The sequence below is a fragment of the Lipotes vexillifer genome, unplaced genomic scaffold (assembly GCF_000442215.2).
Source record: "Lipotes vexillifer unplaced genomic scaffold, Lipotes_vexillifer_v1.1 scaffold545, whole genome shotgun sequence".
In the NCBI taxonomy this organism is placed as follows: Eukaryota; Metazoa; Chordata; class Mammalia; order Artiodactyla; family Lipotidae; genus Lipotes; species Lipotes vexillifer.
In genome coordinates this window covers 2381199-2405765 of record NW_006779129.1, presented here as the reverse complement: position 1 = coordinate 2405765, position 24567 = coordinate 2381199, and the positions used below count along the sequence as shown (strand labels likewise).

Here is a 24567-nt window from a genome sequence, read left to right as displayed (position 1 = left end):
CTTTCCCTGGGGCAAACTCTTTCTCTGCTCACCTTGTTCCTGAATTTCCCAGCACTTAGCCTCAACTTCCACACCAAAATGTCCTTTTCCAGTTACTTGACGGGGTGCTCCCCCGGACCACCCACTTGGGGAAGTGCCTCTTAAGGACTGAACCTCGGTTCTTACCTGGGGTCTCCCCAGTGCCCAGCATCCAGCATCTTTACCTGTGGGCTTGAAGGGACATAGGTAGGAGGTTGTCATCTCCCTCCTGTCACCCCTGGGGTGGGGGTGACACCTCTGCCTCTGATTTAATCCATCCCTGCACTTCCTTCTGTCTACATAAAGAAAAACACACAACATGAGGCTCGTGAGTTTAAGGTTATTTTCCCCCGCGGACTTACTGAGGACCGTAGCCCGGGAGACAGCCTCTCAGGGCGCCGCTCTGAAGAGGTTGGGGAGAAACCAGTTTATATGTGATGTCTTTTTAGCTGGGAAATACATGCAGTCAAGCATACATCTTGGTAGAAGGTCAGGAAGAACAGATATCTTAAGTTAATGATTTTAGTGCTTTTCTAAGTATAGGAAGATGCAGGAATTTGGCGTCATTGAAATTCTTTCTGAGATATGCATCTAACTATCTTAGGGCCTGTTTACCTAAAGCACAGAGTGCCTACCAGGATTTTTTTTTTTTTTTTTTTTGGGGGGATCCTGGCCTCCCCGAGATGCCCCAGGCACGCTTGCTGCCACCAGCCCTACCACCTTCCTGTCTGGTCTTTCTGCACAGTGAGGGGTACGAAAAGCACCCTCGGGCACTGGGGCCACCTCATTCAGCAGCCAGCGCCTCCCAGGCATCTCCCAGAGACGTTCACCCTCCCCATGGGGTGGTGAACCCTCCCAGGTTGTTTCTTTATCCTGAATTCTTCAGGTGGGCGACTGAAGTGGGTTAGACTTAGGCTTGTATCAGTTGAACCGGAAGTGAGCCAGGCTCTTTGTTTTTCTTTGTTCACACTCCCCTGGAGGCTTATGAGGCCCAGGAAGAGGGGCAGTTCTTTAGCCCGTGACCTTGAAGAAGCTCCCTTCCACCTTGAGTCCTCTGGTGCTCAGTTGCCTCATCTGTAGAATGGACACGACGCCTGCCTCACTCATATTTGGGCCAGGGAACATGGGGAGGGTGAACGTCTCTGGGAGATGCCTGGGAGGCGCTGGCTGCTGAATGAGGTGGCCCCAGTGCCCGAGGGTGCTTTTCGTACCCCTCACTGTGCAGAAAGACCAGACAGGAAGGTGGTAGGGCTGGTGGCAGCAAGCGTGCCTGGGGCATCTCGGGGAGGCCAGGACCCCCCTCAGGACTGGATGTGGGTTAGGGTTCCTCACGCATGTCCTTTGCCCTCATTACCTCCTCCTCCTAATTACAGAAATAAGACGTAGTCTTGGAGGATGGAAAGAGCTGAGGAGAGGGAGAAAATCGGAGGGGGTGGCCCTCGATACATGTTCCAGTGGACTTCCAGCCTCTAGGTTGTGAGACAGTAAACTTTATTTTGCGGCTTGAGCGCTAACACGGTCCCTGTTTGAGGTCCAGCTTGGGGCACACAGTTCAGCCCGTAACAAGAACAATTTCCAGAGATTTCTTAGCTTGCTAACCACTTAGTGCTTCCTTATCTGGAGTCCAGATTTCTCATGGGTCTTCCTCTTGCTTGGGCCCAGGCTGCGGAGCTCTTGTAAGTACTGCAGGATACTCCATGGGGTCCCATGCAGGCATTTTGCTCCCCTCCCCACGTGTGAGCCGGATCAGGGAGAGGCAGGGAGATGGGTGGCGCTGGCCCGCAGACCCGGCTTGCACCCCGCAGCCTTAGCCCAGGATGGACTGGGGGTCAGTGGAGCCTGGAAGTGGCCTCTCCCTGCACGATTCCAGCCAGCCGTCCCTTAACTTCCAGAGCTGTGCTGAGTGGGGAGTATATGCTGAATACAGCTGGAGACTCCAAAGGCGTGGTTATCCGCAGAGCTGAGTATGGGACGAGAACTTGGAAATGGCAGGAGAAGGAGGGGTCTGGCTGGGCCCCACAGACGTGGGGAGTTGGGAAGATGCACTTGGCGGGGGTGGAGAGGCTGCCTGGGGGGCTACCCTGTGCCCCTGGTGTTGGAGATCCGACTCGGGGACCGTCAGTGCCTCCTGAGACTTTCTAAGCTTCGTCTGCACAGCGAGAACAGTCCTCTTGGCAATCAGATGGTGCCAGGCTCCCAGGACACTGCCCGGGTATAGCTCTGCCGTGGTGGGGCACAGCGGGGGCCGATCCAGGGGGACCCCCCACTCCCCGCTCCCAGGTGGACGTGGCCCAGAGTTGTCCCGGCTGGATGCCTGCGAGCCTGGGCTTCAGGGCTGTGGTTCCCAAACTGCTTTTTGCCAGGTCCCCACAGCGCACTGGTGGGCACCCCGCGAGCAGCTGCCTTCCCTGGGCAGAGGAAAACATTATACAGAAGAGAAAGGACCAGAACCTTGACCCTGGTTGTGGATCTGTTTCTGGCCTCGAGTCCAGAGTCCACCCTAGGGGCCGAGGGGAGCATGGCGCTGTGACCAGCGACACAGCAGGTAGAGACGTGGGCAAGATGATCCCACGTTTGCAGTGACCAAGGAAAGTGAGGGCGGGCTCGTGGTCTTCGCACCCCCGTCCCTGGAGAGGGTGCTGCTGAGTCAAAGGTGTCAGGCCATGTGATGCATCTGGGGCGCCCTCCCTGCGCAGGGCCAGGGACCTCCCGCTGCTCAGGCCTTGATTCTGGGGAAAGGAAAGGGAAGGAGTGATGGACCCAGTGAGGCCTCCTCCCCATCCCAAACGCTGGGTGGCTTGTTTCCTCCTGGAGGTAGAAAACCTCACGTGCTTCCCTGCTGGGAGTGTGGTTCTTCGTGTGTGTGTGTGTGTGTGGTGTGTGTGTGTGTGTGTGTGTGTGTGTGTGTGTGTACACACAATCTGCCAGGCCCATTGATCCAGCAGCTCCTCCCTTGTTTTTGCAGCCCCTATTCTCTCCTGTTGCTTCCCAGTTTGGTGAAAATCCAGCAGGTACACGAAGCTTAGGCTTATGTATGCGTTTCCAGGGCGGCCGCAACAAAGTGCCACAGACTGGGGGCTTAAAACCACAGATTTCTTCTCCCGCAGCTCTAGAGGCCAGAAGTCTGAAATCAAGATGTTGGTGGGACTGCATCCCCTCCAGAGGCTGGGGAGGAGGGTCCTTGCTGCCTCCTCCAGCTTCTGGGGGCTCCGGGCACTCCTTGGCTTGTGGCAGCATCACTCCAATCCCTGCCTCCTGTCACATGTCCCCCTCCTGTGTGTCTCTTATAAGGACCTCTGTCATTGGGTGTACCTGGGTCCACCCAGATAATCCAGGATGATCTTAATCTCGAGATGCTTAACTTGATTATGTCTTAAAGGACCGTATTTCCAATTTGGTATGTGCGTGAGTCGCCAGCCAACATGTATTTTAAGGGCCACAGTTCAATCCACTGTAGGTTAGAAGGAGCCTGTTCGGAGAACTTTAAAAGTGGCACAAATTGGAGGTTTAATTAAAGGCCCAGAAGTTGACACAACATCCAAAAGCTGTCCTTTTTGGGAAGGATGGCACCGGCGGTGTCAGGCTGCCTCTTCCGCTGCGGCTCCTGTGTCTCTCTCCCAGCCCTGCGGCCAGGTGCTTTTCCTGCCAGCAGCCGCTCTGCTGGGCAGACGAGCCCGTCTGAAGGTGTGCAGCCGGCTAGGTACGCCCCTCCTTCTGAGGCTGTGTCTGGAGTTTGGCACTGCTGCTGTAGGCACGTGTGACCTCTGTGGTAGGGGTCACCAGAGGCTCACGGTGCTTCCTTGAAGGGCCATGCTGGGGGCAGGGACATTAAATTGTGGAATTCTGTGGCCTTGAGATTCTGACTTGGGACCTTAGCTCAGAGCCCATTTAAACACCACGTTGCCAAGATGGGAAGGCAAGACCACGGGTGGCCCCGGAAGATGGTTTAGGGGGACATCTCAGTTTGGGGCCTGCAGAAATCCACTTCATTCTCTGAGTTTCCTGGCCCCACGGTACAGAAGCAGAACTGAGACATCTAAGAGGGCTGGGTGGAGACTCTGTTTCTTTGTACCGGGACCCCAAAGCCAGGCCTGATTGCCAGCGGGCTGGCTCAGACACCGTGCAGGAAGAGGCAGGCTGGTGGCAGTGGGTGTGCCTAGAGGCCCCTGGCCTGGAAACCTGGATACAGGCCCCTCCCTTGCCTAGTGACATGGCCGCAGGAGCTGAGCAGAGGTGGACGGTCCTGGGGTGTTAGAAGCACATGGTGCACGTGTGGACGACTCACCCAGCATCTCCTAGAGGCTCGTGACTGGGTCCTAAGGAGGCGCTTCAGACCGTAAGGAGTTATTTCCAGCCTCTCACAGTGAAGAACCCTCTGAACCACAAGGTGGCCCTTCTTTAGGAAGTGTCTTGATTCGTGGTCAAAATACCTGGTCCTTTGGAAAACCTTTCCATTTTTCCCTTAGAATTCCTGGGATAAAAATGACCTCTGCAGCAGAACTGCATTTGGAAGATACTGGAAGAATGCCACCTGCCCTTTAAAAGACATAGTTTTTGCTTTCGCGTTCTTCACGGTGACACATGCATTGGCAAACAGTGCAAGGGAGCCGACGCCCAAAAGCACACCTCCCTCTGGCCCCACTCCGGCCACCCAGCACTTCCTGGGGCGGGACGCACTGGGGCTGGAACCCTGTGACCGCCCTCTGGGACCTTCTGTGCTCTGCAGGCCACATGGATCTGCTTGCTTCCCTCTGGCCTCTGGAAGTCCTCATCTCACCCACAGTGTGTCCCAATCCTGGAACTTGGGTGTTGCTTCATTATTTCTCCGACCTTTTATTTTCCCAAGAAGGTCCAGAATTGCTTAATATCTTGATTTTCTAACTCTCTTAGTTTGGGACTGAGATTTCTGTTAATTCTTCTCTGCCTGTCATGCAGAAAAGCAAGAACTTAATTGTCTGTGGTGTGTGTGGGTGTATGCATGTGCGTGAGCATATACGTGTGCGTGCTCACGTGTGGGTGTTTACGTGTGTGGACACCTGTGCAGTTGTGTTGTGTGGCATTGCTGTACTCTTGGTGGCACCCTGTCTTGTGCTGCAGTGACCGCCCCTCACAGGGACCTCTCTGGAAGCACCTGCCAGCAGGTGGCTTCCGGGACTGCACACAGCAGGGACTGTTGGCTGTGGGGCTCAGGGGCTTGGATGTCCCCTGGGGCTCAGCCACTCGGAGCTTTTGAAATAAGATCACAGAGTGATCCGGAAGAGTGATGCCGGGCAGTAGAACACATGGAGTTTCTCAAGAAGAAGGGAAGGAGGTGTCAGGCCACGGGCCTTGGGCTAGAATCGCACGGCCAGCCGCGGAGGGGCAGCTTCTCCCTCCCCTGCTGACCCAGAGCTGCTTTCCTGTCCCCCGTCTGATGCCAGTGCCACTGGGAACTTGGGGCGAAACCCCTTCTTTTATTTAGGGCTTTGCAGTGCAGCCCAGCTGAACATGACCTTCTAGTGTGCGGGGCCTGGGAGCCGGGGCGGGTGCGCTGTGCTGGGAGCGGGGCTGGGGCTGGGGTGATGGGGTCCGGGGCTGTGATGCTGAGGTGAGAGTGCCCATGGGGCACAGGTGGCCTTGGGACTTAAGGCTGCTTTGGGGGACACAGGGCTGTTTCCAGTAGGAGTTCCCATTGGAGACTAGAGGTTGGGGGTTGAGCTGAGTGGTAGGACTGACCAGGGATGGGTGGAATGAAGGACACCAGGCACCCAGCCCTGAGGCTAATCAGGCCGATCACAGGCATGGGGCTTTCTTGTGCCCCCTCTTTCCTAAAGCTGATTTCCTAGGAGAGTGACTAAAGCTCTTGCAAAACAGGCCACACTGAGGGTTTCTGAAGATGGTGAAGTGACCCCTCTCGCTGCCCAGCACCGACCCTGGAGGAACCAGGGTGGTCTGAGGTTCCCCACTCCTGCCGTCTGCGTGCTCTGCTGAGTTAACGACTGGGTCTCACTGTGTCCTCCTGGCTGTCAGCAGTGAGTTGATGACGCAGCAGCCAGGCGGGCAGCCTGGAGCACATAACCCCCCCAGGCCGCGGGATCAGAGCGTGGCTCCCAGCCCCCCAGCACGTGTAGCTGCCCTGGGGGATGGATGCTCTGCCTGCAGAGGTGGACAGGGGTCTGCGTGGAGCGAGAGGCGGGGGCCTGTGTGGACGGCGTCCCTGCTCTTTGTGGCCGGACGCCTCCGGCGCAATTCGCCGCCCTCCCCCCACTGTCCCCGGGTGCGCCTTTGCATCAGTCGATGGGGTCTCCCCTGCCCCGGGGGAGGGGCGGGAAGCTGGAGCGTGGGGTTGCGGAGCAGCGCCTGACGCCGGGACCTCGCCCAAGTGCCTGGGTTTTGCCTCTGTATCTCGGTGGGCCTCCCGGGTCTGAGACCGCGTCCCCGGCGTTAGCGGTGCTCACGTGGAGCCCAGTGGGCAGCAGGCCGGCTGGGTGTGGTGCTTCTCGGCTGAGGCTCTAGTTCTTTCTGCCCTCGGAGCCTGAGGCCCGGCTTTGGCCCCCGGCCTGCATCCCGAGGCCCACGGGCCACAGTTGGCGGGGAGCTCAAACTCCTAAAAATCCCCGCAAGTCCAGGTGCTCCAGCAGAGGCAGAGAAGGCAAGGTTTCCAGCAGGGGCTTGGGGCCAAGAGACCTTTTTCTACACTGAGGAGAGGAGCTCACAGAGGCCAGAGGCGACAGAGCTCTGGGGGCTTCAGAAAGCGGCGTGGAATTCACAGGCGGTGGGACGTGCAGCCTGCGGTGTAGGCTTCATCCCACGGCAGCCCTCGAAGGTTGGGGGTCAGTGAGGTGCATCTGGGGCCCCGGGGCCAGGGGAATATGGCGGCACAGAGGCTCCCAGGATGAGAGTGAGGACTTGAAACAGGCCCTCTTGGGCCATCTCCACAGAGAATTCCAGGAGCATCTGCCCATGGCTGGCGCCGGGCTGGGGACGGTGGAGGAGGGGGGGAAGGGCGGAGGGGAGAGGCCAGAGGGGGTGTTTCTCCTTATCTCGTGAGGCCTCCCCTCCCCTCTAACTCTTTTTTCTTAAAATGAGTCTTGCTGCTGGTAAATGGTGACGATAGCAGGGGTGGGGCAGGGCCGGGGCAGGGCCAGTTTCCCCGGTGTGAGTAATTCCACCGGCTGACCACCAGCTGCCAAGCTGAGTGGGAAGACAGGTTTGTTGGTTCCCGAGCCTGGGATGCGGCCGCAGCAGCGAGTGAGCCTTGCCGTGAAATGCAGTAACTAGTGGAGGAGTGTGTGCTGAGATCGTTACAAACCTGCTGATGTAAATATAATTGACATCGGCGTGAGCCTTATGGCTGCACAGCTGCATCGCTCCTCAAGGGGCCTCCGAGTTCAGGGCCAGCAGTGCACGGTGTCTTCTCGTTCAGAGCACGCTGACTGCCTCTTCCGCCCCAGCCAAAGAACTCTGCTTTGCTTTTTGTTAATTGAAGCATAGTTGATTTACGATATTGTGTTAGTTTCAGGTGTACAGCCCGGTGACTCGGTTATACATATATATTCTTTCAGATTATTTTCCATTATAGTCTATTACAAGATATTGGATATAATTACCTGTGTTATACAGTAAATCCTTGTGGTTTATCTGTTTTATATGTAGTGACGTGTTCCCATATTCCTAATTTATCCCTTCCCCGCCTTCCTTTCCCCTTCTCTAACCACATGTTTGTTTCCTGTGTCCGTGAGCCTATTTCTGGTTTTGTATTATTTTTTAGTATCCACATATATGATATTGTCTAATATTTGTCTTTCTCTGTCTGAGTTCACTTAGTATGATAATCTCTAGAGCCATCCCCATTGCTGCAAATGGCAGCATTCATTCTTTTTTATGTCTGAGTAATATTCCAGTGTGTGTGTGTGTGTGTGTGTGTGTGTGTGTGTGTGTGCGCACGCGTGCGCGTGCACATAAATAAGCTCTAAGAGAACAAAACACTTAACTTTGTTCAACTCTATTTCACAAGACCTAGAAAAGTGCCCAGCACTGGGTAGGCTCCTAATAAATCTGAGTTATATAGAAGAATGAATGAGTGAATGAATATATATACACACACCACATCTTCTTAAACCAGTCGTCTCTTGATGGACACTTAGGTTGCTTCTGTTGACGAAAAATTAATCCGTCAATCTAAGAAAGAAATGGAAAATTTTATTCAAGCCAAATTTAAGGATTATAACCCAGGAAGAGCATCTCAGAGCGCTCTGAGGACTGTTAGGCCTGTTAGAAGTCAAGACACAGTTACATAAATTTATGGAGACAGCTGGGCATCAAATGTCATATTATTGACAGTTTACATAATCCATGTGACCCCTTACAAGACCAAGAAGGAATGTTATCTTTAAGGAACTGTCTTGTAGATGCTGGGAGAATGTTACTCTTTATGGTTGAGCAGGTATTTCTGCCGACGGGGAGGTTTGTAGATGCAGATATATGATGCAAAGTGGGGGGTGAGAGGAGGCCAAAGGGCAGAGAACATTTCTTTTATGTTTACATTTTTCTTTTCTTGCCATAAAATATGAATTTTACGTCTTACTTCCGTATCTTGGCTATTGTAAATAGTGCTGCTGTAAACATTGGGGTGCATGTATCTTTTCAGATTAGAGTTTTCGTCTTTTCTGGCTTTATACCCAGGACTGGAATTGCTGGATCATATGGCAACTCTATTTTTAGTTCTTTAAGGACCCTTCATACTGTTCTCCATAGTTACTGCACCAATATACATTCCCACCAACAGTGTAGGAGGGTTCCCTTTTATCCACACCCTCTCCAGCATTTGTTATTTGTAGACTTTTGTTTTTTTTTTTTTTTGCAGTACGCGGGCCTCTCACTGTTGCGGCCTCTCCCGTTGCGGAGCACAGGCTCCGGACGCGCAGGCTCAGCGGCCATGGCTCACGGGCCCAGCTGCTCCGCGGCATGTGGGATCTTCCCGGACCAGGGCACGAACCCGTGTCCCCTGCATTGGCAGGCGGACTCTCAACTACTGCGCCACCAGGGAAGCCCCACCTCATTGTACTTTTGATTTGCATTTCTCTAATAATTTGCGATGTTGAGCATCTTTTGATGTGCTTGTTGGCCGTTTGTATGTTTTCTTGGGAGAAATGGCTATTTAGGTCTCCTGCTCATTTTTTGTTTGGCTTGTTTGGTTGTTGTTTTTTTTTTCCTATTGAGCTGTGTGAGCTGTTTGTGTATTTTGGAAGTTAAGCCCTTGTTGGTCACATCATTTGCAAATGTTTTTTCCCATTCTGTAGGTTGTCTTTTTGGTTTGTTGACGGTTTCCGTTGCTGTGCAGAAGCATTTAAGTTTGATTACGGCCCATTTGTTTATTTTTGCTTTTATTTCTTTTGTCTTGGGAGAAGAGAACTCTGCTCCTAAAGGGTGCGTGTGAGTAGACTGGACTCTTCTGGAGCTTCCACCCACACTCGATGGGGTTGTGCAAGGGTGAGCCAGGGGTGAGCTAGGGGAAACAGAACGGGGAGTCTTGACAGCTGATTGATTTCCTTTGCTATTGTCACTTCTCTTGCTTAATAACTGTTTGTTCCTGCATTCTTTTGTTCCCTTAAGATCGTTAATCGCTGAGAGCTGTTCAGGGGCAAGCACTGTGACCAGGCTTAGGTCACACATGGCTTAGACCACAAGTGGCTTCTCTTGTGTCAAGAAAGCCATGCCTGGTCCTCTTCCAACTGGGAGCCCCCCCCCCCCACCCTGTCTGTCTACGGTTGGGACTTAAAGCTGAGGGGTGGGGGGATGTGTAGGGCTGTGTAGTGCGGGTGCTGGGAGCAATGGAAAGACCACAGCTGCTTCTGGGGGCCCCCCTTCTGCAGGTGAAGAGCGGAGCTGGGGTACAGTGACCAGCAGAGGCAGGACCCTCCCCATCTTACAGTCTCTTCCCGTCGGTGCTCAGTCGGGAGCCCCTGGCTGAGCAGGGATGTGATGTCCGGGGTCGCAGTCCCAGATCCCAGAGCTGAGCACAAAAGGTGTGGGGGGGTGTTGAGCTGAAGACTAGGTTTTAACAACAGGCACCTCCTTTTTCTGGGGTCCAGGGGCTCCCATGTTGGAGCCTGGCCCTGTGCCCTGTCTTCCTGCTGCGTCCCCCGGCCCTGCCCTCACACTAGCCTGTGATGCCAATTCATAAGCTGCTGGTAGGTGAAATGGAGATGCCGGCCCTGGGGCTTAGCGCTATCGTTTAGAAGCAGAGAACAGTGGCTTCGAATGTGCCGGCTCTAAAGGATTAATTATCTGTGCATCCAGAAGCAGTGGAGCAGGATATTTTGAAAGGATTTTCAGGATGTGTGTCATCGTTGCTTCAAATCTTGTGATGTGTGTCATCGTTGCTTCAAAGCTTGTTTCTTTGAAGTCGATTAGAATTTAGGGACCTGGAATACCGCGAGCTCTGTCTAGGAGGCCATGAAATCTGGCAAGTAAAGTTGCAAAGTGACAATTTTAAGTTTCTAGTTTAACAAGACTGTTGATTTTTGCTTTATTACTTTAAGTCCTCATAATACTGGCTTGAAATTTTTAGAAAGACATTGAGATACGCACGTCATAAGCGTGTAGCTCCGTGTGTTCACAAAGGGAGCACGCCTGGGTAACCACCGCCCCCGTGGAGAGCTGGGGTGTGGTCCTCATCTGCACCCAGGGCCCCCCCCCCCCACCCCGAATCACTACCCTCACCGCCCGGAGAGACGCTATCCTGGTGGCCAGGGAGCTTTGCCTATTTGCGATGTTGAGGTGAGACCTGAAGGTTGGTTGGTGTTGTTCAGGTGAAGCGGGAGGGAGGATTATGGGAAGTTGCTGGTGCACAGGAAGGCACGCACAGCCAGGGCAAAGTGGCCGACGATGGGGCCCCTGGGGCAGCCGCGGCCCGGGGTTTCCATGCTCTGTCCCCGACCTCCGTCTCGCCGAGAGGTTCTGCGGGTGGGGGCCCCCGCTCTCACCCGCGTCCCCTCTCCGCAGGTGCTGAGATTCTCAGTTACCTGGGCTGTGCGGTGTGTTTCCAGAGTTGGTGGAATCGCTCACCTGCTGCGTCTCCTCCCTTTCTCTGTCCTTGAGGATCCGTTATAAAAGGGTCCCTTGTTCTCATTTTTGTGGTTTCCAGGAGGGAGAGGGCGCGAAGGTCAGGGGCCGCGCCTCTCGGGGAGTCCCCGGTGGGCGGCATCTCCTCCTGCAGCAGTGAGCTCAGCGGTTGAGCTCAGGGCCCGGCCGCACGTCCCACCCGGCAGGGCACTGTCTCCTGCTTCCCCCGCCCCCCCACCCCCCCGTGGCTGCCGGCTTCCCCGGCTCGTGTGGCTCCTTTGGTGCGGTCTCTGGTGGCCCGTGTGGAAGTGAACTTCCCAGCTGAGACCCGGCTGGGGGTGGGGAGAGGACGGAGGGGACCGGGCGCCAGGGCCAGGGTGTAGAGCGGGGCGCGCGTGAGACCGATGTGTGTGTCAAATGAGCGAATACTCATGCCCTGTGCCGCGCGTCCCAAAGAACAGGGTCGCAGCCTCCCTGGGGGGAGGGCAGGGGCGCCGTAGAGGGGGGAGGGGCGAGCCCAGGAGAGGAGGAGGGACCCTCCCGGGCAGGTGCCAGGGTGGCTCAGCGCCAGCCCCTGGGGCACCGTGTGTGAGGCGGGGAGGGGGCCTACGGGGGGTGGGAAGTGGTGGGTCGCGTGGGAGGTTCCGAGAGGCCGCACTGGCGGCCTGGGGTGGGGGGCAGGGGCGGGAGCAGACGCACGAGGAGGCAGAGGTGCCAGGCCGCCGTCTGGTGGATGACGTGGCCTTCAGCTCAGCCCCCTCCCCAGAACCCGAGGGTGGGAAGACCCTCCCCCAGCGGCGGCGCCCACGGCGGCTCGGCTCCCGGCAGGCAGCGAATCCGGTGTCCGTCGGGGGTGGCGGCTCCAGAGGCAGGCTGGCCTTGAGCTTGTTTGGACTGAGTGTGGGAAGGCGGCCGTGGTCAGAGTCCACGCATGAGCCCCTTGCCTCCCCAGGGGTGGGGGGACACGAAAGAAGGCCTGAGTTGGTCACCTGTGCTCTGCCCCTCGGGGGTGGCCACCTGGTGCCGCAGAACGCGGCCGCGCCCTGGGTGCCGCTCACGCTGGCTAGACGCCTGGGTGTCTGGCCTCGCCCAGGTGGGTGGTGCCTCACGGCTGTACCCTGAGCACAGGGCCCTGCACGGGGGTCTTGGTGCCGTGCTGACCGTGTGGAGCGATGCAGTGGATGCTCTGAGAGGCGGGGCCCTTGTCCCGGGTCTGCCCACGGCGATGGCGGTGAGGCCGGCCTGGAAGAGGCCGCTGGGGCCTGGCGGGGGGCCTGGGCCCTGATGCCCACCACCTCTGAGGGCCGAGGGTCGAGGGGCCCCCACAGGGAATGTGACTTCTCCCGCCGAGGGATCTGTGGTGTCCTGTACCTCAGTTCACCCGAAGGAGCCAAGACCGATTCAATGCAGAAAAATAGGAAAGTAGAGATACGCACAAGGAAAAACCGCTGTGGGACTTTGCGTGTCACGAGTGCACGCTGCCAGACTTGTGGAGACGTCCAGCTGTTTTAGACACAACCTCTTGCCCCCCTTCATTAAGAAGGGGGGCTTCTGCTTCATAAACCTGACTTTAGGTCCGTGCTGCCTTTACCTTTTCTGCAGTCACCTGCTCTGACTGCTGGAAGTGAACTTTCTAGACCTTGTGTTCGGGCTCTCTCGGCACCAGAGCGCCACCCCTCCCCTCCCTTAACTGCTCTGCCCCCTGCGCCTCTGGAGAGGCTGGTGGCCCAGGTTTAGGGGGCCGAGCCCCGGCGGCCAGGTGACCTGAGCCGGGACCGCATGAGGCTGGCCCTGTGGGGTGGGGTCCCTCCCTTGTCCGGGAGCGGGTCTGTGGCTGCGATCGTTTAGGACCTTTGGCTCCGGGCTGGGTACCTCCTTTCTTCCCAGTTGGCACGTGACGATGCAGGGGCTACAAGCCAGGCTCCCAGGGAGGGACTGGGAGCCCTTGGCCTTGCCCCGCCGTTGGGCTGGGGGCCAGAACACAGACGGCCTCACTGCCCTGTGTCCCGACAGATGGATGCCTTGCTGGTCTCTGTGAGCACTTCCATTTGGTGGCATTTCCAGAAGTGATGTGCTGAGTTCCAGCGGGCAGGCAGTGGCCTCTGAGCCCCGGCCCTTCAGGGGTGCCTGCTCCCCGAGATGTTTCCCGTCACCTCCACGCACGTCACCGGAAGTGCGGGTGCTGAGGCTGACCTGGGGAGACCTCCCCCTCTTCCTGTCCTCCACGTCTGGGACCTTCCAGCCAGCCCCAGGCTGGGTCAGGCACCTGCCGTGGGTCCCTGGAAGCCCACCAGCTTTCTTACACCTGCTCCTTCTCTGTCCGTCTTGCAGGTTTTGGGGTTTGAGGTCGACGCAGTGAACTCTGTCCAGTTTTCAAACCATACAGGTAAGGCGTCAGCCTCAGAGGTCCTCGCAGAGCTGAGTGTGGGCGTAGGACGCGGTCCCTCACCTTACAGACGGGAAATGGAGCCGGGGGTGTGGTCCTGGCCGAGGCTGCGCAGCACGTGCACACGGGGCTCAGGGGGCCTGGGTTTGCCGGCTGCGTGTTTAAATCAGTGTGGCTGCTTTGGAGCTGGATGGCCTGGCGGGTGATGTGACCTCTCGGCCCCCCGCTTTCCTCCGTGAACCAAGGGCGGTGATCCTCGTACCTGTTCTGGCCCCCCCCCCCCCCTGGGGGGCACTGTGGACTGGGAGGGGAGCAGATCCCTACTTTCTCTTAAAAGCCAGAGCCTCGGGGAGCTCGTGTGTGTGTCTCTTCGCGCACGGGGACCCCAAGGATTTCTGTGCACAGAAAGCTGTGCGATTGCTGCTGCCTCATGTTCGTGAGGGTCACAGCCCTTGGAAAGCCCCCAAGGTGTCAGGCGAGGTCCCCGGGCTCCCCACCCCCATGGCCTCAGAGACGCCCTGACGTGGGATCCCTGAGCTGGTGCTGGCAGGGGGACAAAGCCTCTCAGTTCCTGGAAACATTCCCACATCCTTCTTTGAAATTACTCTGAACCCTGACGGAATCTCAGAGCACAGAAGGTCCCAGAAACTGCTGGCAGAGTGCCGACCAGATACGCGGAAGGGTGCTTCCCCTTAGCCCGATTCTTCCGGGTGGGGTTCTTGGAAGGGAGGAGGTGTCACAAGTCATCAGTTGAGGAGGAACAGCACACTGGGTTCAGATGAAAAGGCTACAGTTCCCACTAAGAGTCCTTTCTTGCTTTTGCTTTCAGAGTGCTGGGCACAGTGACATTTGGACACGTCCCCAAAAGTTGTCAACCCAGTGAACCCCTTCAGAGCTTACGGGTTTTACTGGCTGTTTTAACTACCCTCTTTTTTTTTTTTTAAGTAAAAGAGCCAAGTTGGCTTAGACATTAGATGATGATGCCCGCCCCACCCCACCCCCGCCGCCCCGCTCCAGGGCAGCGCTGGGCTCTGAAGCAGCAGCCGGTGTTCTGTGGTTGTTCCTTTAGCAAGAGTTTCCTGTTACCCAAGATCCGAGCCCTTGGACGAGCGGCTGGAAGAAACTGGACAGGGCTGGAGGTTGGCGGGTGGGGCAGGGCCCGCCTTCCAGGCACGTAGGGTTTGGGGTGTGACCTGCTGCCAGGCCTGGTGGTGACCCCCTGGGGGCGCAGGACCAGGTGCCTGCAGCAGACGTGCAGGGAAGGAGCTGGGTCCCTCGGGGTCACCGGCTCGACCTCTGCGGGGTTTGTTTTTCCATCTGTAAGCTGTAAATTGGGCGGGTTGGACAGAGGACCGGAGTGCCCCTGTGTTTCAGAAGGGTCTCCTGAGTTTGGAGGGGAGAGTTTGGTGGGGGGTGGGGGCCCGAACCTTCTCATCATGTTAGGAAGCTGTCTCGCCGGGCGGGGGGCGACCCATGCTTGAGACCTGGCGGGGGCTGACTGCATATCACGGGCTGCACCGTGTCCCCTCAATTCACGTGTCAGAGTCCTAACTCCCAGGACCTCAGATGTGATAAGGTCTTTAAAGAGGCAGTTAAAAGGTACATGGGGTCATTGGGGTGCCCCTGCTCCAACCTGATCGGTGCCCACAGAGATTAGGACACAGACACATGCCCAGAGGGACAACCACGTGGGGACCCAGGAGAAGCCCGCCGTGGGGATCTCAGAGCAACAAGCCCTGCGACACCATGATCCCGGACTCTGGCCTCCAGAACTGTGGGAGCCCCTGTGGTTCTTGGTCACAGCAGCCCTAGGACAAGAGAAGTGCATATGTGCAACGGAGTCAGGCCTCACGGTGTTGGGAATTCCCTGGCCGTCCCATGGTTACGACTCGGCGCTTTCACCGCTGAGGGCCCCGTCTCAGTCCCTGGTCAGGGAATTGAGCCACGCAGCGCAGCCAAAGAAAAAAAGAAAAAGAAGAAACCACCATGTCTGGAATGATGTTCGGAAAACCAAGGGGCAGGAAGGGCCATTGTTCCTCCCACCTGGGCCGGTGGGATTTTGTGGCAGCAACACCTGCGGGGACACAGCCAGAGGCTGCCGGCTCTTGGCAGACACCTGAGCCTTGGGGCAGCCCTGCGAGAGATGGGTCACCTCGCCTTGGTGGACCCTCCTTGCCTCTGGCCCTCCCGACTGGTTAATGGGCGTCCACCAGAGGCCACGCCGTCCTGGAGAACTGCCGACAGGTGTTGTCGGGTGTTGGTCCCTCCGCTGCAGGAGAGCCCTCGCCCCACGGGCACAGAGGGCGCCGCAGCCCCTTCTCCAGGCCCACAGCCCAGCCGGTGCGGGACCTGCAGGACGACACCCGAGACGGCAGGGAGGGTCTGGGGCTGTGGCCGGGATCTGCTTCCTGTGGTCTGTACTCGACTTCGCTGTCATAGAAATCAGCCCTCCCCGAGGCTTTTACTTATGTGCTTAGGAACCCATCCGTTTGAGTGGTCCCTCTTGGCGTAAGGGCTGCCAGGATGGACTTGCCGTGGGCGGACTGCGGGGTGTCCCTGGTGGGGTGCGCCCGCCCCGAGGGACCTCAAGAGGGCCTCCTGCCTGCCCTGTGGGCGCTTCACCCGGGTGCCTGTCGGGTCAGGAACTCGGGCCGCAGCCTCTTTCTGGTTCACAGTCGGCTCTTGGTCAGGATTTGGCCCAAGACTTGGATCAGTTGCAGCTCATCTTGGATGGAGGTGGGGATGCAAGGAGCCCCTACCTGCCAGGGTGCACAGGTAACAGGCTTCAAGCAACTCAGCCTGGATGGGGGCCGTGCACAGGAGAGGCTGGCAAAGCCAGGGACCGTGACACGACGGGGACGCTCCCAGGTGCCCCGCCAAGGACAGGGAGAAGTTTTGCAGCCCTGCGTCCTGTCTGTTGGTGCAATGTAGGCTGCACAGGCGTCCTCAGGCGGCCTGCAGAGCTGGGCCCTCGCTGCACCGGGTGGGAGGGTGGACCCCGGACTCAGTAATAACCACCCCAGAACGTGTCGGAGCCAGATGCGCTTTCGGGGGGGACCTGCCGAGGGCCGTGTCGCCCGCGTGCCCCACGCGTCAGGGCCTGCGTGTTCTGCTCTCCCCCCACCAGGCTACTCGCACTGGAAGGGCCAAGTGCTGAACTCAGATGAGCTCCACGAGCTGTACGACGGGCTGAAGCTGAACGACGTGAACAAGTATGACTACGTGCTCACGGGTGAGGCCCAGGGCACGGGGGCCCGGAACCGGGGCCTGGCGCCCACCTGGGGTGGTCTGGGGAGGCCCAGAGCACCCCTGACCTGGGCTGCTACCTGGTCCCTGCCTCCCTCGAGGAGGGATGGTCCTGCCATCAGGAACTCAGTGGGGCCCTAGTGACCGTATGACCTTGGGGGTCCTGGCTGTGCCACGCCTCCATACTGGGGTTTCCACGCCCATGGCGGGGGACAGGTGGGGTGTTAGGAAGGGGTCTGAGACAAAAACACCCAGATGAGCAACACGCTGCCACCTGGTGTGTTGGTTTCATTTACAAACCCACATGGTTGCATTTATTTATATACGTGGTTAGAAGTGAGCATATGCTGATTCTGGAAAATGGAATAGAGGAAGGACAATCCTTGCTCACCCGCGGCTTCTTCCTTTCCTGTAAAAGTTAACGTTTCTTTTGGGAAATGCCCGGCGTCCCCTGGTGCCTACGGTTGTGGGGAGCACTTGTCTTGGCCCCGGCCGCGGGGTCTGGGCACTGCCTACCATTCTCTGGGCAGATGGGCTTGATGGCGCCGTCGCCGTGGTTGGGTGACGAGAGTTGTCTGTCCCTCCCAAAGGATACACGCGAGACAAGTCCTTCCTGGCCATGGTGGTGGACATCGTGCGGGAGCTGAAGCAGCAGAACTCTAGGCTCGTCTACGGTAGGTGCTGGGAGCCCCAGGAACGGGCGGCTCAGCCTCCTTTCTTCTGGGCGCCCCATCTTCACGTTCTGCTCCTCCCAGCACACGGGCTCTGTCTGGGGACGAGAGCCTCACAGGCGTCCTCACGGTGAACCTGGCGTCTGTCTGGGGCGGGTGAGGGAAGCCAGTGACCACACAGGGCTGTGATCAGTGTCAGGGTGGGGTGTGTGACCACCCGGTCCCTGGGTGGGGTGAGGGACTCCGCAGGTGGGGCCCGGACAGCAAGATGCAAAATGCCAGGTAAGGAGGTAAATGAGGACGGGAGGCCGTGCTTTTCCCCTTTTAGTTGCGCGTGTGAAACTTAACAACAAGTCAGGTGTGGGGCGCTCCTCTCAGCGCCGCCGCTTTTGCCGATCAGATGCTCTTTGTCTCCCGCAGTGTGCGACCCCGTGATGGGAGACAAGTGGAACGGAGAAGGCTCCATGGTGAGTGCTTCCCCGCGTTGGGGTGCGGGCCGTGGGGCTGTTGGCAGCACTCTGGAAGTGTCTGCCTGGGCGAGAGACACTGCTCTCGGGCCAGAGACACATCCTTGTCCCTTGTCGGGAAGGAGAGGCCGGGGCTGGCAGAAGAGGTTTCCGCGAAGGGCCCCCGAGGAGGTATTTCAGGGCCGTGCATCCCTGTTGCAGCTCGAGCAGCCGCAGGTGATTTGCAAAAGAACGAACATGGCTGTTTTCTAATCGAATTTCAGGTGTGGACACTGAGCTTTGAATTTCCTCTAATTTCCACGTGTCACAGAATATACTGTTTTTCTTTTGACTTTCCCCCCAACCATTTAAAAACAAAAAAGTCACTCTCAGCCCACCAGCCACACACCAACAGACTGTGGGCCTGGGTTCCCGACGCTGATGAGGGTTGAGTGGGCGGTGTCATCACACGGATACGGTGGAAAGCCACTAGTGGGGACCTGACCCGGATCGTCAGGGTGGATTGTCAGGGCTGGCTGCCCCAGACCTGCCTCGGGACCCCTTGGAGCCTTGGGGTCCCCACAGCACGAGCCGCCCTGGCCTCCCTCCCTCACCCCTCATGCGTCAGCCTGTTCCTGTCTTTTTCCCGCAGTACGTCCCTGAGGACCTCCTTCCAGTTTACAGAGAGAAGGTCGTGCCGGTTGCAGACATCATCACCCCCAACCAGTTTGAGGCTGAGTAAGTCATTTGAGTCGGCTGGAGCAGTCAGACCTACCCCCCATCCCCATGGGGAGAGTGACAGGGACCCTGCTGGAGAGTCCCAGTCTGCGGGGCAGGGAGCTGCCAGCCCACCTGAGCGCCAGGGCGGGCACTGGTTGTCAGCAGCAGTGGGCAGTCGTTTCCCCCCGACTCCCTGTGGTCATGCTGGTCCCCGAGCAGCGAGAGCCTCTGGGGACAGAAGTGGGCAGAGGTGCTGTGGCGAAGCCGGGGGTGCACGTGGCTGACACGGGCGATGGGACGGGGAGCCCACGCCAGCTGACGCGGGCCACCGCCCCGGAGCTCTGAAACCCACATCCCAAATCTCTGCACGAGGTTAAAAGGACCATGCCGGCCCTGCTGCCCAGCGCCATGTTTCCAGGGGCCTTTCTTGCATGCCCGGCCCCCCCGATGGACAGGAGAGCTGGGCATTCAGGGGGTTGAGGAGCGGCTCCTGGGGCCTTGGGGCATGAGCGCTGCGGTGGGTGTGTCCCCATCGCGTTCGGCTCTGTTAGGCCAGCAGCGATATCCCCTCTGGCCCCGAGGCCACCCTATAAAGTAGGGATAGGGCCCCTGGACTCTTGGGGGCCTGGGGTTCCCTCGCCCGGGCCTGTCGATGCTGGGGGATGGCGGCTCACCCGGAGGTCCCTGATGGTTGGTAGCTCAAGAACGTAGTGCACTGAGATGTGCAGCCGTTTGCGAGGACGCTGGCTGCCCTCAGTGGCACCGTGTGCTGTGACCGTGCACGGCCGTCCTTCCCCGTTGTTATGTGTAAACGTTAACCACGGTCCGGAACTTCCACCCGCTCCCATGATGTGTGGGTCCCTTTTTACTTTTTAAATTTATTTTTATTTATTTTATTATTTATTTGGTTACACTGGGTCTTAGTTGCGGCACCCATGTGGGATCTGGTTCCCTGATCAGGGATCGAACCCGGGCCCCCTGCGTTGGGAGTGCGGAGTCTTACCCACTGTGCCACCAGGGATGTCCCGTGAGTCCTCTTTCAAACTGACTCTTGACTGGTCCCCAGACACGGTGGCTGCCTGGTCCGCGACGGCAGGCAGGTGCCAGCCAGTTCCCTGTGGGGCAGGAGGGGTCACCAGTGCACCGTAGGTAGCCCTGGGGCTCCTAAAGGCGATGGCTCAGCTGTGCTTGTCTGCCTCCCAGGTTGCTGAGCGGGAGAAAGATCCACAGCGAGGAAGAAGCCTTAGCGGTAAGGAGGCCTTCCTGTACCTGGCGTGGGACAGGCAGCCCCGCTCACGGTGGGAGGGGACAGCCGCACGCCCTCCGGCATAGGAGACGGGCACCTGTGTGGCCAGCGTTTGGCTTCCCATCAGCCAGCCACCCGAGGCCCGGGGAACCTTTGCAAATTCCGTTTCGGCCCCTTGGTTGGTCACCTGCAGCCTAGTGCCTGCTGGGTCTGGGTTCGCCCGCTGCCCGTCCCAGCTGTCTTTGGATGAGCGTCCGGGGCTGTCGCAAAGCGCCTCAGACGGGGTGGCTGAGCAGCAGGGCTTTGCTCTCATAGTTTTGGAGGCCAGAAGCCCAGGCTGGCCGGCTGGCCCGTGCTGTCAGCAGCCTGTAGGAAGAGTCCTTTCCTGCCCCAGCTTCTGGAGGCGGCTGGCAGTCCTCAGTGTTCCCGGGCTTGTGGGCACATCACCCCAGGCTCTGTGTGTGTATGTGGGGTGTGTCTGCATGCACGTGTGAGAGTGCATGTGGTGTGTGTGCGTGGGAGGATTTCTTGCACGTAATGGACCCGTATCTTTGGGGGCTGGCTGGGCATTTCTGGAGTCTACAAGGCAGGATTCCGGAAGGGAAGGGCGGGCTGGGCCTCTCAGGCAGGAGCTGACCCCGCAGCCCTGGGTGAGATTTCTTCAAAGCTCTTTTCAACCTTCCCTCGGTACTTGCCGAGGGTCCATAGATCTCCTGCTGGGATTTAGCCTCAGGTGGGGTCTGCCACCCCTGTGCTGCATGCCCAGAGCACCAGGGGCTGCCAGGGCCTCACACCTTCCACATCTGGGCCTCTTCAGAGGCTGAGCTCACTTCACGGTCCAGGAAGCACACACACTTGGAGGAGCCAGGTCCCTGGGTCAGAGCTGGCAGCGGCCATTCGTGGTCACCCCTGGGCCCGTGGGGCTGTGTGTCTGTTTCCCCGATAGGCGGAGGGCTCACTGGGGCAGGAGAGCAGGCTGGGAGGACCCCCCCCCCCTTCCCTGCTCTGAGGGCCTTGCTCTGAGCTGGCACAGCAGTTGGGGGGTCTCAGAGCCAGGTGACCCTGGGGCGGGAAAGAAGCAGAGCCGTGGGCACAGTGACCCTATCTCTAACATACCCGCCCAGCTTGGGAACCAGAGGAAACTCACGGTACCCAGTGCAGGGTGGGTGCTGGGCCGGTGGCACGCCTCGTGTGGGACCACCTACAGCTGTTTAAAAAAAAAAAGCCACCCAGAGTGATGTCTGTTCCTCATTACCCGGTGACCCTCTGGCCAGTTACCTCCCCAGCCTGCAGGCCCCGGGCCGATGAGGGGAGGGTTAGTGGTGGCGTCGCCTCCTGCCTGATACGAGGCCTCCCACCTCCCACCCCTCCTGAGCCCCAGTTCACCCCAGTGAGCATTTTGCCCCGGCGTGCTGCTGGGGAGGGGGCGGTAGACGTTTGTTGAATGGATAAAGGAGTATAGTTTCTCAGGATGGACAGCGTGGAAGCGCTCCTCGCTTGATGGTTGCCGGGCACGGCTCCTGCCGCCCCGGAGCCCAGGCGAGAGAAGATGGTGGCCTGGCTGGTTGGCTCCTTCCTCCGGGGTTCGGGCACAGACGGGGTGCAGGTTGGGACCGATAGACATGCACCCTTGGACTTGAGGCTGGAGGGAACTGGGACGGCTGTGACCTGGCCGAGCTGTCACTGCTGGGCCGGGGCGGGGCCCAGGGTGTGGCCCCTGTTAGCTGTCTCTGTCCCATCCAGGCAGACTGTAAGAAGCTGAGGGGCCGTGGGAGGTGGGGCGAGGGCCACCAGGGCCCCGTCTCGGGCGGCCACGGAGCGGCTGATGCACTCCCCATGTCCGGCAGGTGATGGACGTGCTGCACTCGATGGGCCCCGACACAGTGGTCATCACCAGCTCGGACCTGCCGTCCGCGAGGGGCAGCAGCTACTTGATCGCGCTGGGCAGCCAGAGGACTCGTAAGTCCCCGCCCGGCACTGGGCTCCCTCCCGCCTTCCTGCCGCGTCCCTCGAGGCTTCCGAGGTTTGGGTGCAGTGGAAAGGAAATCGAGCCTGACTCGGCAGGTGGCCAATCTCCCCAACTCCCGACAGCTCCAAGAAAGATCAGACTGAAAACAGAGCCAGGAGAGGTTTCCGTGAATCGGGGTGCGGGGAGCGTGGGGTGCTGACTGCTCCCCCTGCGGTTACCACACAGGTGTCTGTGACCGTGCTGGCGGCACACGGATGACATCCCCTCTTACGGGCTCGGGGGTCACGTGGACCAGCCCAGCTGGAGCCCGGCTCCCGGGGAACCAGGTGTCCCCAGGCCTGCCTCCCCCCATCCCCCCCACCTCAGAGCTGATGCCAACATCGCTGGGAGGACCGTTCACGCTCTGCTGTGTCAGTCGTTTAATTATGCTGATGCCGCAGCGTAAAATGACACAGAAGGCTGGGGTCACACCAGCTGCCCCGAGCCGTGCCAGGTGTAGCTGTCACCACCCCCTCTGTGTCTGTGCAAAAGGACACTTACACACCCAGATACACTCACGGATGCACGTGCATCCACACACGCTCACGCCCACGCACGCACCCCGACCCCAGTGAGTGAGCACGGTCCCTCCAGCTCTACCCCCACCCCCATGGCTCCCATCACACATCATCGCATGTTCCGGCCCCTCGTCTTCAGGCTGCATGGCGTCCCCCAGGCCGCCCTGACCCTGTGGCCCTCCGGGGCTCCAGTCTCTCACTTTCTCACTTGGGACGGGCAGCCACTGGGGGGCATGGGGGATCCCTGCAGGCTGAGCCCCCTGACGCTGTGCAGGGGAGGGCAAGCCGGCTCCAGGGCCGCGGGGCCTCTGCCGGCTGAGGGTCTGGGGGCCCAGCTGCCGGACGCTTCCCCCCAGGGACCCCCGACGGCTCCGTGGTGACACAGCGCATCCGCATGGAGATGCGCAAGGTGGACGCAGTCTTCGTGGGCACCGGGGACCTCTTTGCCGCCATGCTGTTGGCGTGGACGCACAAGCACCCCAACGATCTCAAGGTCAGTGGGGTGCAAATGGGAGAATGTGTTAAGAGCTGGAGTCCGCCGTGCCCAGGCCCAGGAGGGGTCCTGAGCCAGATGAAAAGGGAGGGCTTCGTTGAGGATGCCAGGGGAGCTGTAGCCTCAGCAACTCGGGGTCTAGAAGCAACACGCAGGAGGGAAATCCAGTGACAACTCGTCCTAAAATACAGCCGCTGCAGTCAGACTTGCTGGAGACCCCTCTCTTCCTGGGGATTGTCCCCCGTCCCCCCGCTTTGTGTGTGAATGTCCACAGTGCCCTTGCGTGCTCAGGCGCACCCGTGCCCTTTGACCTCCCTCTGGGCAGCCGTCCTTCCCCTGGGGGGCAGGCACACACCCTCCCCAGCAGTCAGTTCCATGCTGTGAAATGCAAGGCTGGGATGGGGCCCTTCCCCTCACCTGCGGGCTCAGGGGCAGAGCGAGGAAATGCTGTGGTTTCCCCACCCCCCTTCCCTCCAGGGCGGAGAGTGAGCATGGGCCTGCTTCACGGCCAGCTGGTGCCCAGAGGAGGCCTCGCTGGGTCGCCCTCAGCCAATCCCAGATTCAGTTCTGCCCTGGTCCCAGCGGTGGGGAGGGCGTCCACTTGCCTCCCCAGCACCTGAGAAGCCCTGAGCTTTTAACTTTGAGAGGCCAGCAAGCAATGACTTTGGCCAGCTCTGGGGCAGGAGCTCTTTTCCCGTGTAGATTCTTTATAACTGATTCCTTCCAGAAACGCTTATTAAGCACCTACTACATGCCAGACAGCATTGACAGAGTTGCCTGTGGTCCATTTAGTACACAGGCCTCTCTGCTCAGCTCTCCTGGGATCTTCGCAGCGACTGCTCCGTTAGGCGGGGCGCATGTGATTGTGGATCCCTAGTGCCCTGTCAGTGGACAGCCCCATCCAGGCGGCCTGGGGGCGGGGGGCTCAGTGTACTCTCCTTCCTGCAGGTGGCCTGTGAGAAGACCGTGTCAGCCATGCACCATGTTCTGCAGCGGACCATCAAGTGTGCACAAGGTACCACCTCGCGGGTACAGGGGCAGGGGTGCAGTCCTGCATTGTGAACAGGGCTGTGGCTCCCACCATCTCCCTGGCGTTGGCCTTTAGGGCTGGGGCAGGGGGCAACGTTGTGGAGCTCCCTGCTGAGATGGGCACTCAGGGGTGATCCAGAGCATTGGGGGCTCTCACAGAGGCGAGGGAAGGATGAGACAAGATTCGGGATGACTTCTGCTGGTTCTGTTCCCATCGTTAATGCTTTGCCTGTTCTGCAGCCAGGGCTGGGGAAGGACTGAAGCCCAGCCCGGCCCAGCTGGAGCTGAGGATGGTCCAGAGCAAGAAGGACATCGAGAACCCGGAGATCGTCGTCCAAGCCACGGTGCTGTGAGGGCCGCGCGAACCCACCTCCTTAACGCCCAGCGTTAGGTGTCTCCGTTTCCGTCCTTGTGAAAAATGTAATGTCTGCCTTAGAGCTGTGACCGAAACGATATTTTTTTCTTCTTTCATGAGTGTCCAGCATCCACTGATCTTCGTTGTGAAAATGTGCTGGTCGTGCTTTTTAAAAATAACAAAGCGATCACAGAAGTTTGTAATTCGGGACCCCAGCTCCCCTCCCACAAGGCTCCTGGAAAACCAGCTCCGTGTTTACGTCTCGAGGGCCTCCTCCCCAGGCTGGCTTGGGGTACATGGTGTACCCCCGTCCTTTGTGCAAGACCCAGGGAGGCCCCTGTGTCGGCATCTCTGAGAGCGAGTCGGGAGTTAGTGTTCATGTCCA

At 58.7% G+C, this 24567-nt stretch overlaps 1 protein-coding gene across 1 annotated transcript in view; it reads left to right on the top strand.

Moving 5' to 3' along the window:
• The window catches only part of PDXK (pyridoxal kinase), a 26388-nt gene extending 1821 nt beyond the window's left edge, over window positions 1-24567 (top strand). Inside the window, exons 2-11 of the mRNA XM_007452500.1 lie at window positions 13396-13450; window positions 16578-16682; window positions 17287-17370; window positions 17788-17834; window positions 18466-18551; window positions 19737-19782; window positions 21627-21738; window positions 22662-22798; window positions 23747-23813; window positions 24068-24567. Of these exons, the coding sequence (XP_007452562.1) occupies window positions 13396-13450; window positions 16578-16682; window positions 17287-17370; window positions 17788-17834; window positions 18466-18551; window positions 19737-19782; window positions 21627-21738; window positions 22662-22798; window positions 23747-23813; window positions 24068-24180 (852 nt within the window). The 3' untranslated portion in view covers window positions 24181-24567. The remainder of the gene's footprint in view (window positions 1-13395; window positions 13451-16577; window positions 16683-17286; window positions 17371-17787; window positions 17835-18465; window positions 18552-19736; window positions 19783-21626; window positions 21739-22661; window positions 22799-23746; window positions 23814-24067) is intronic.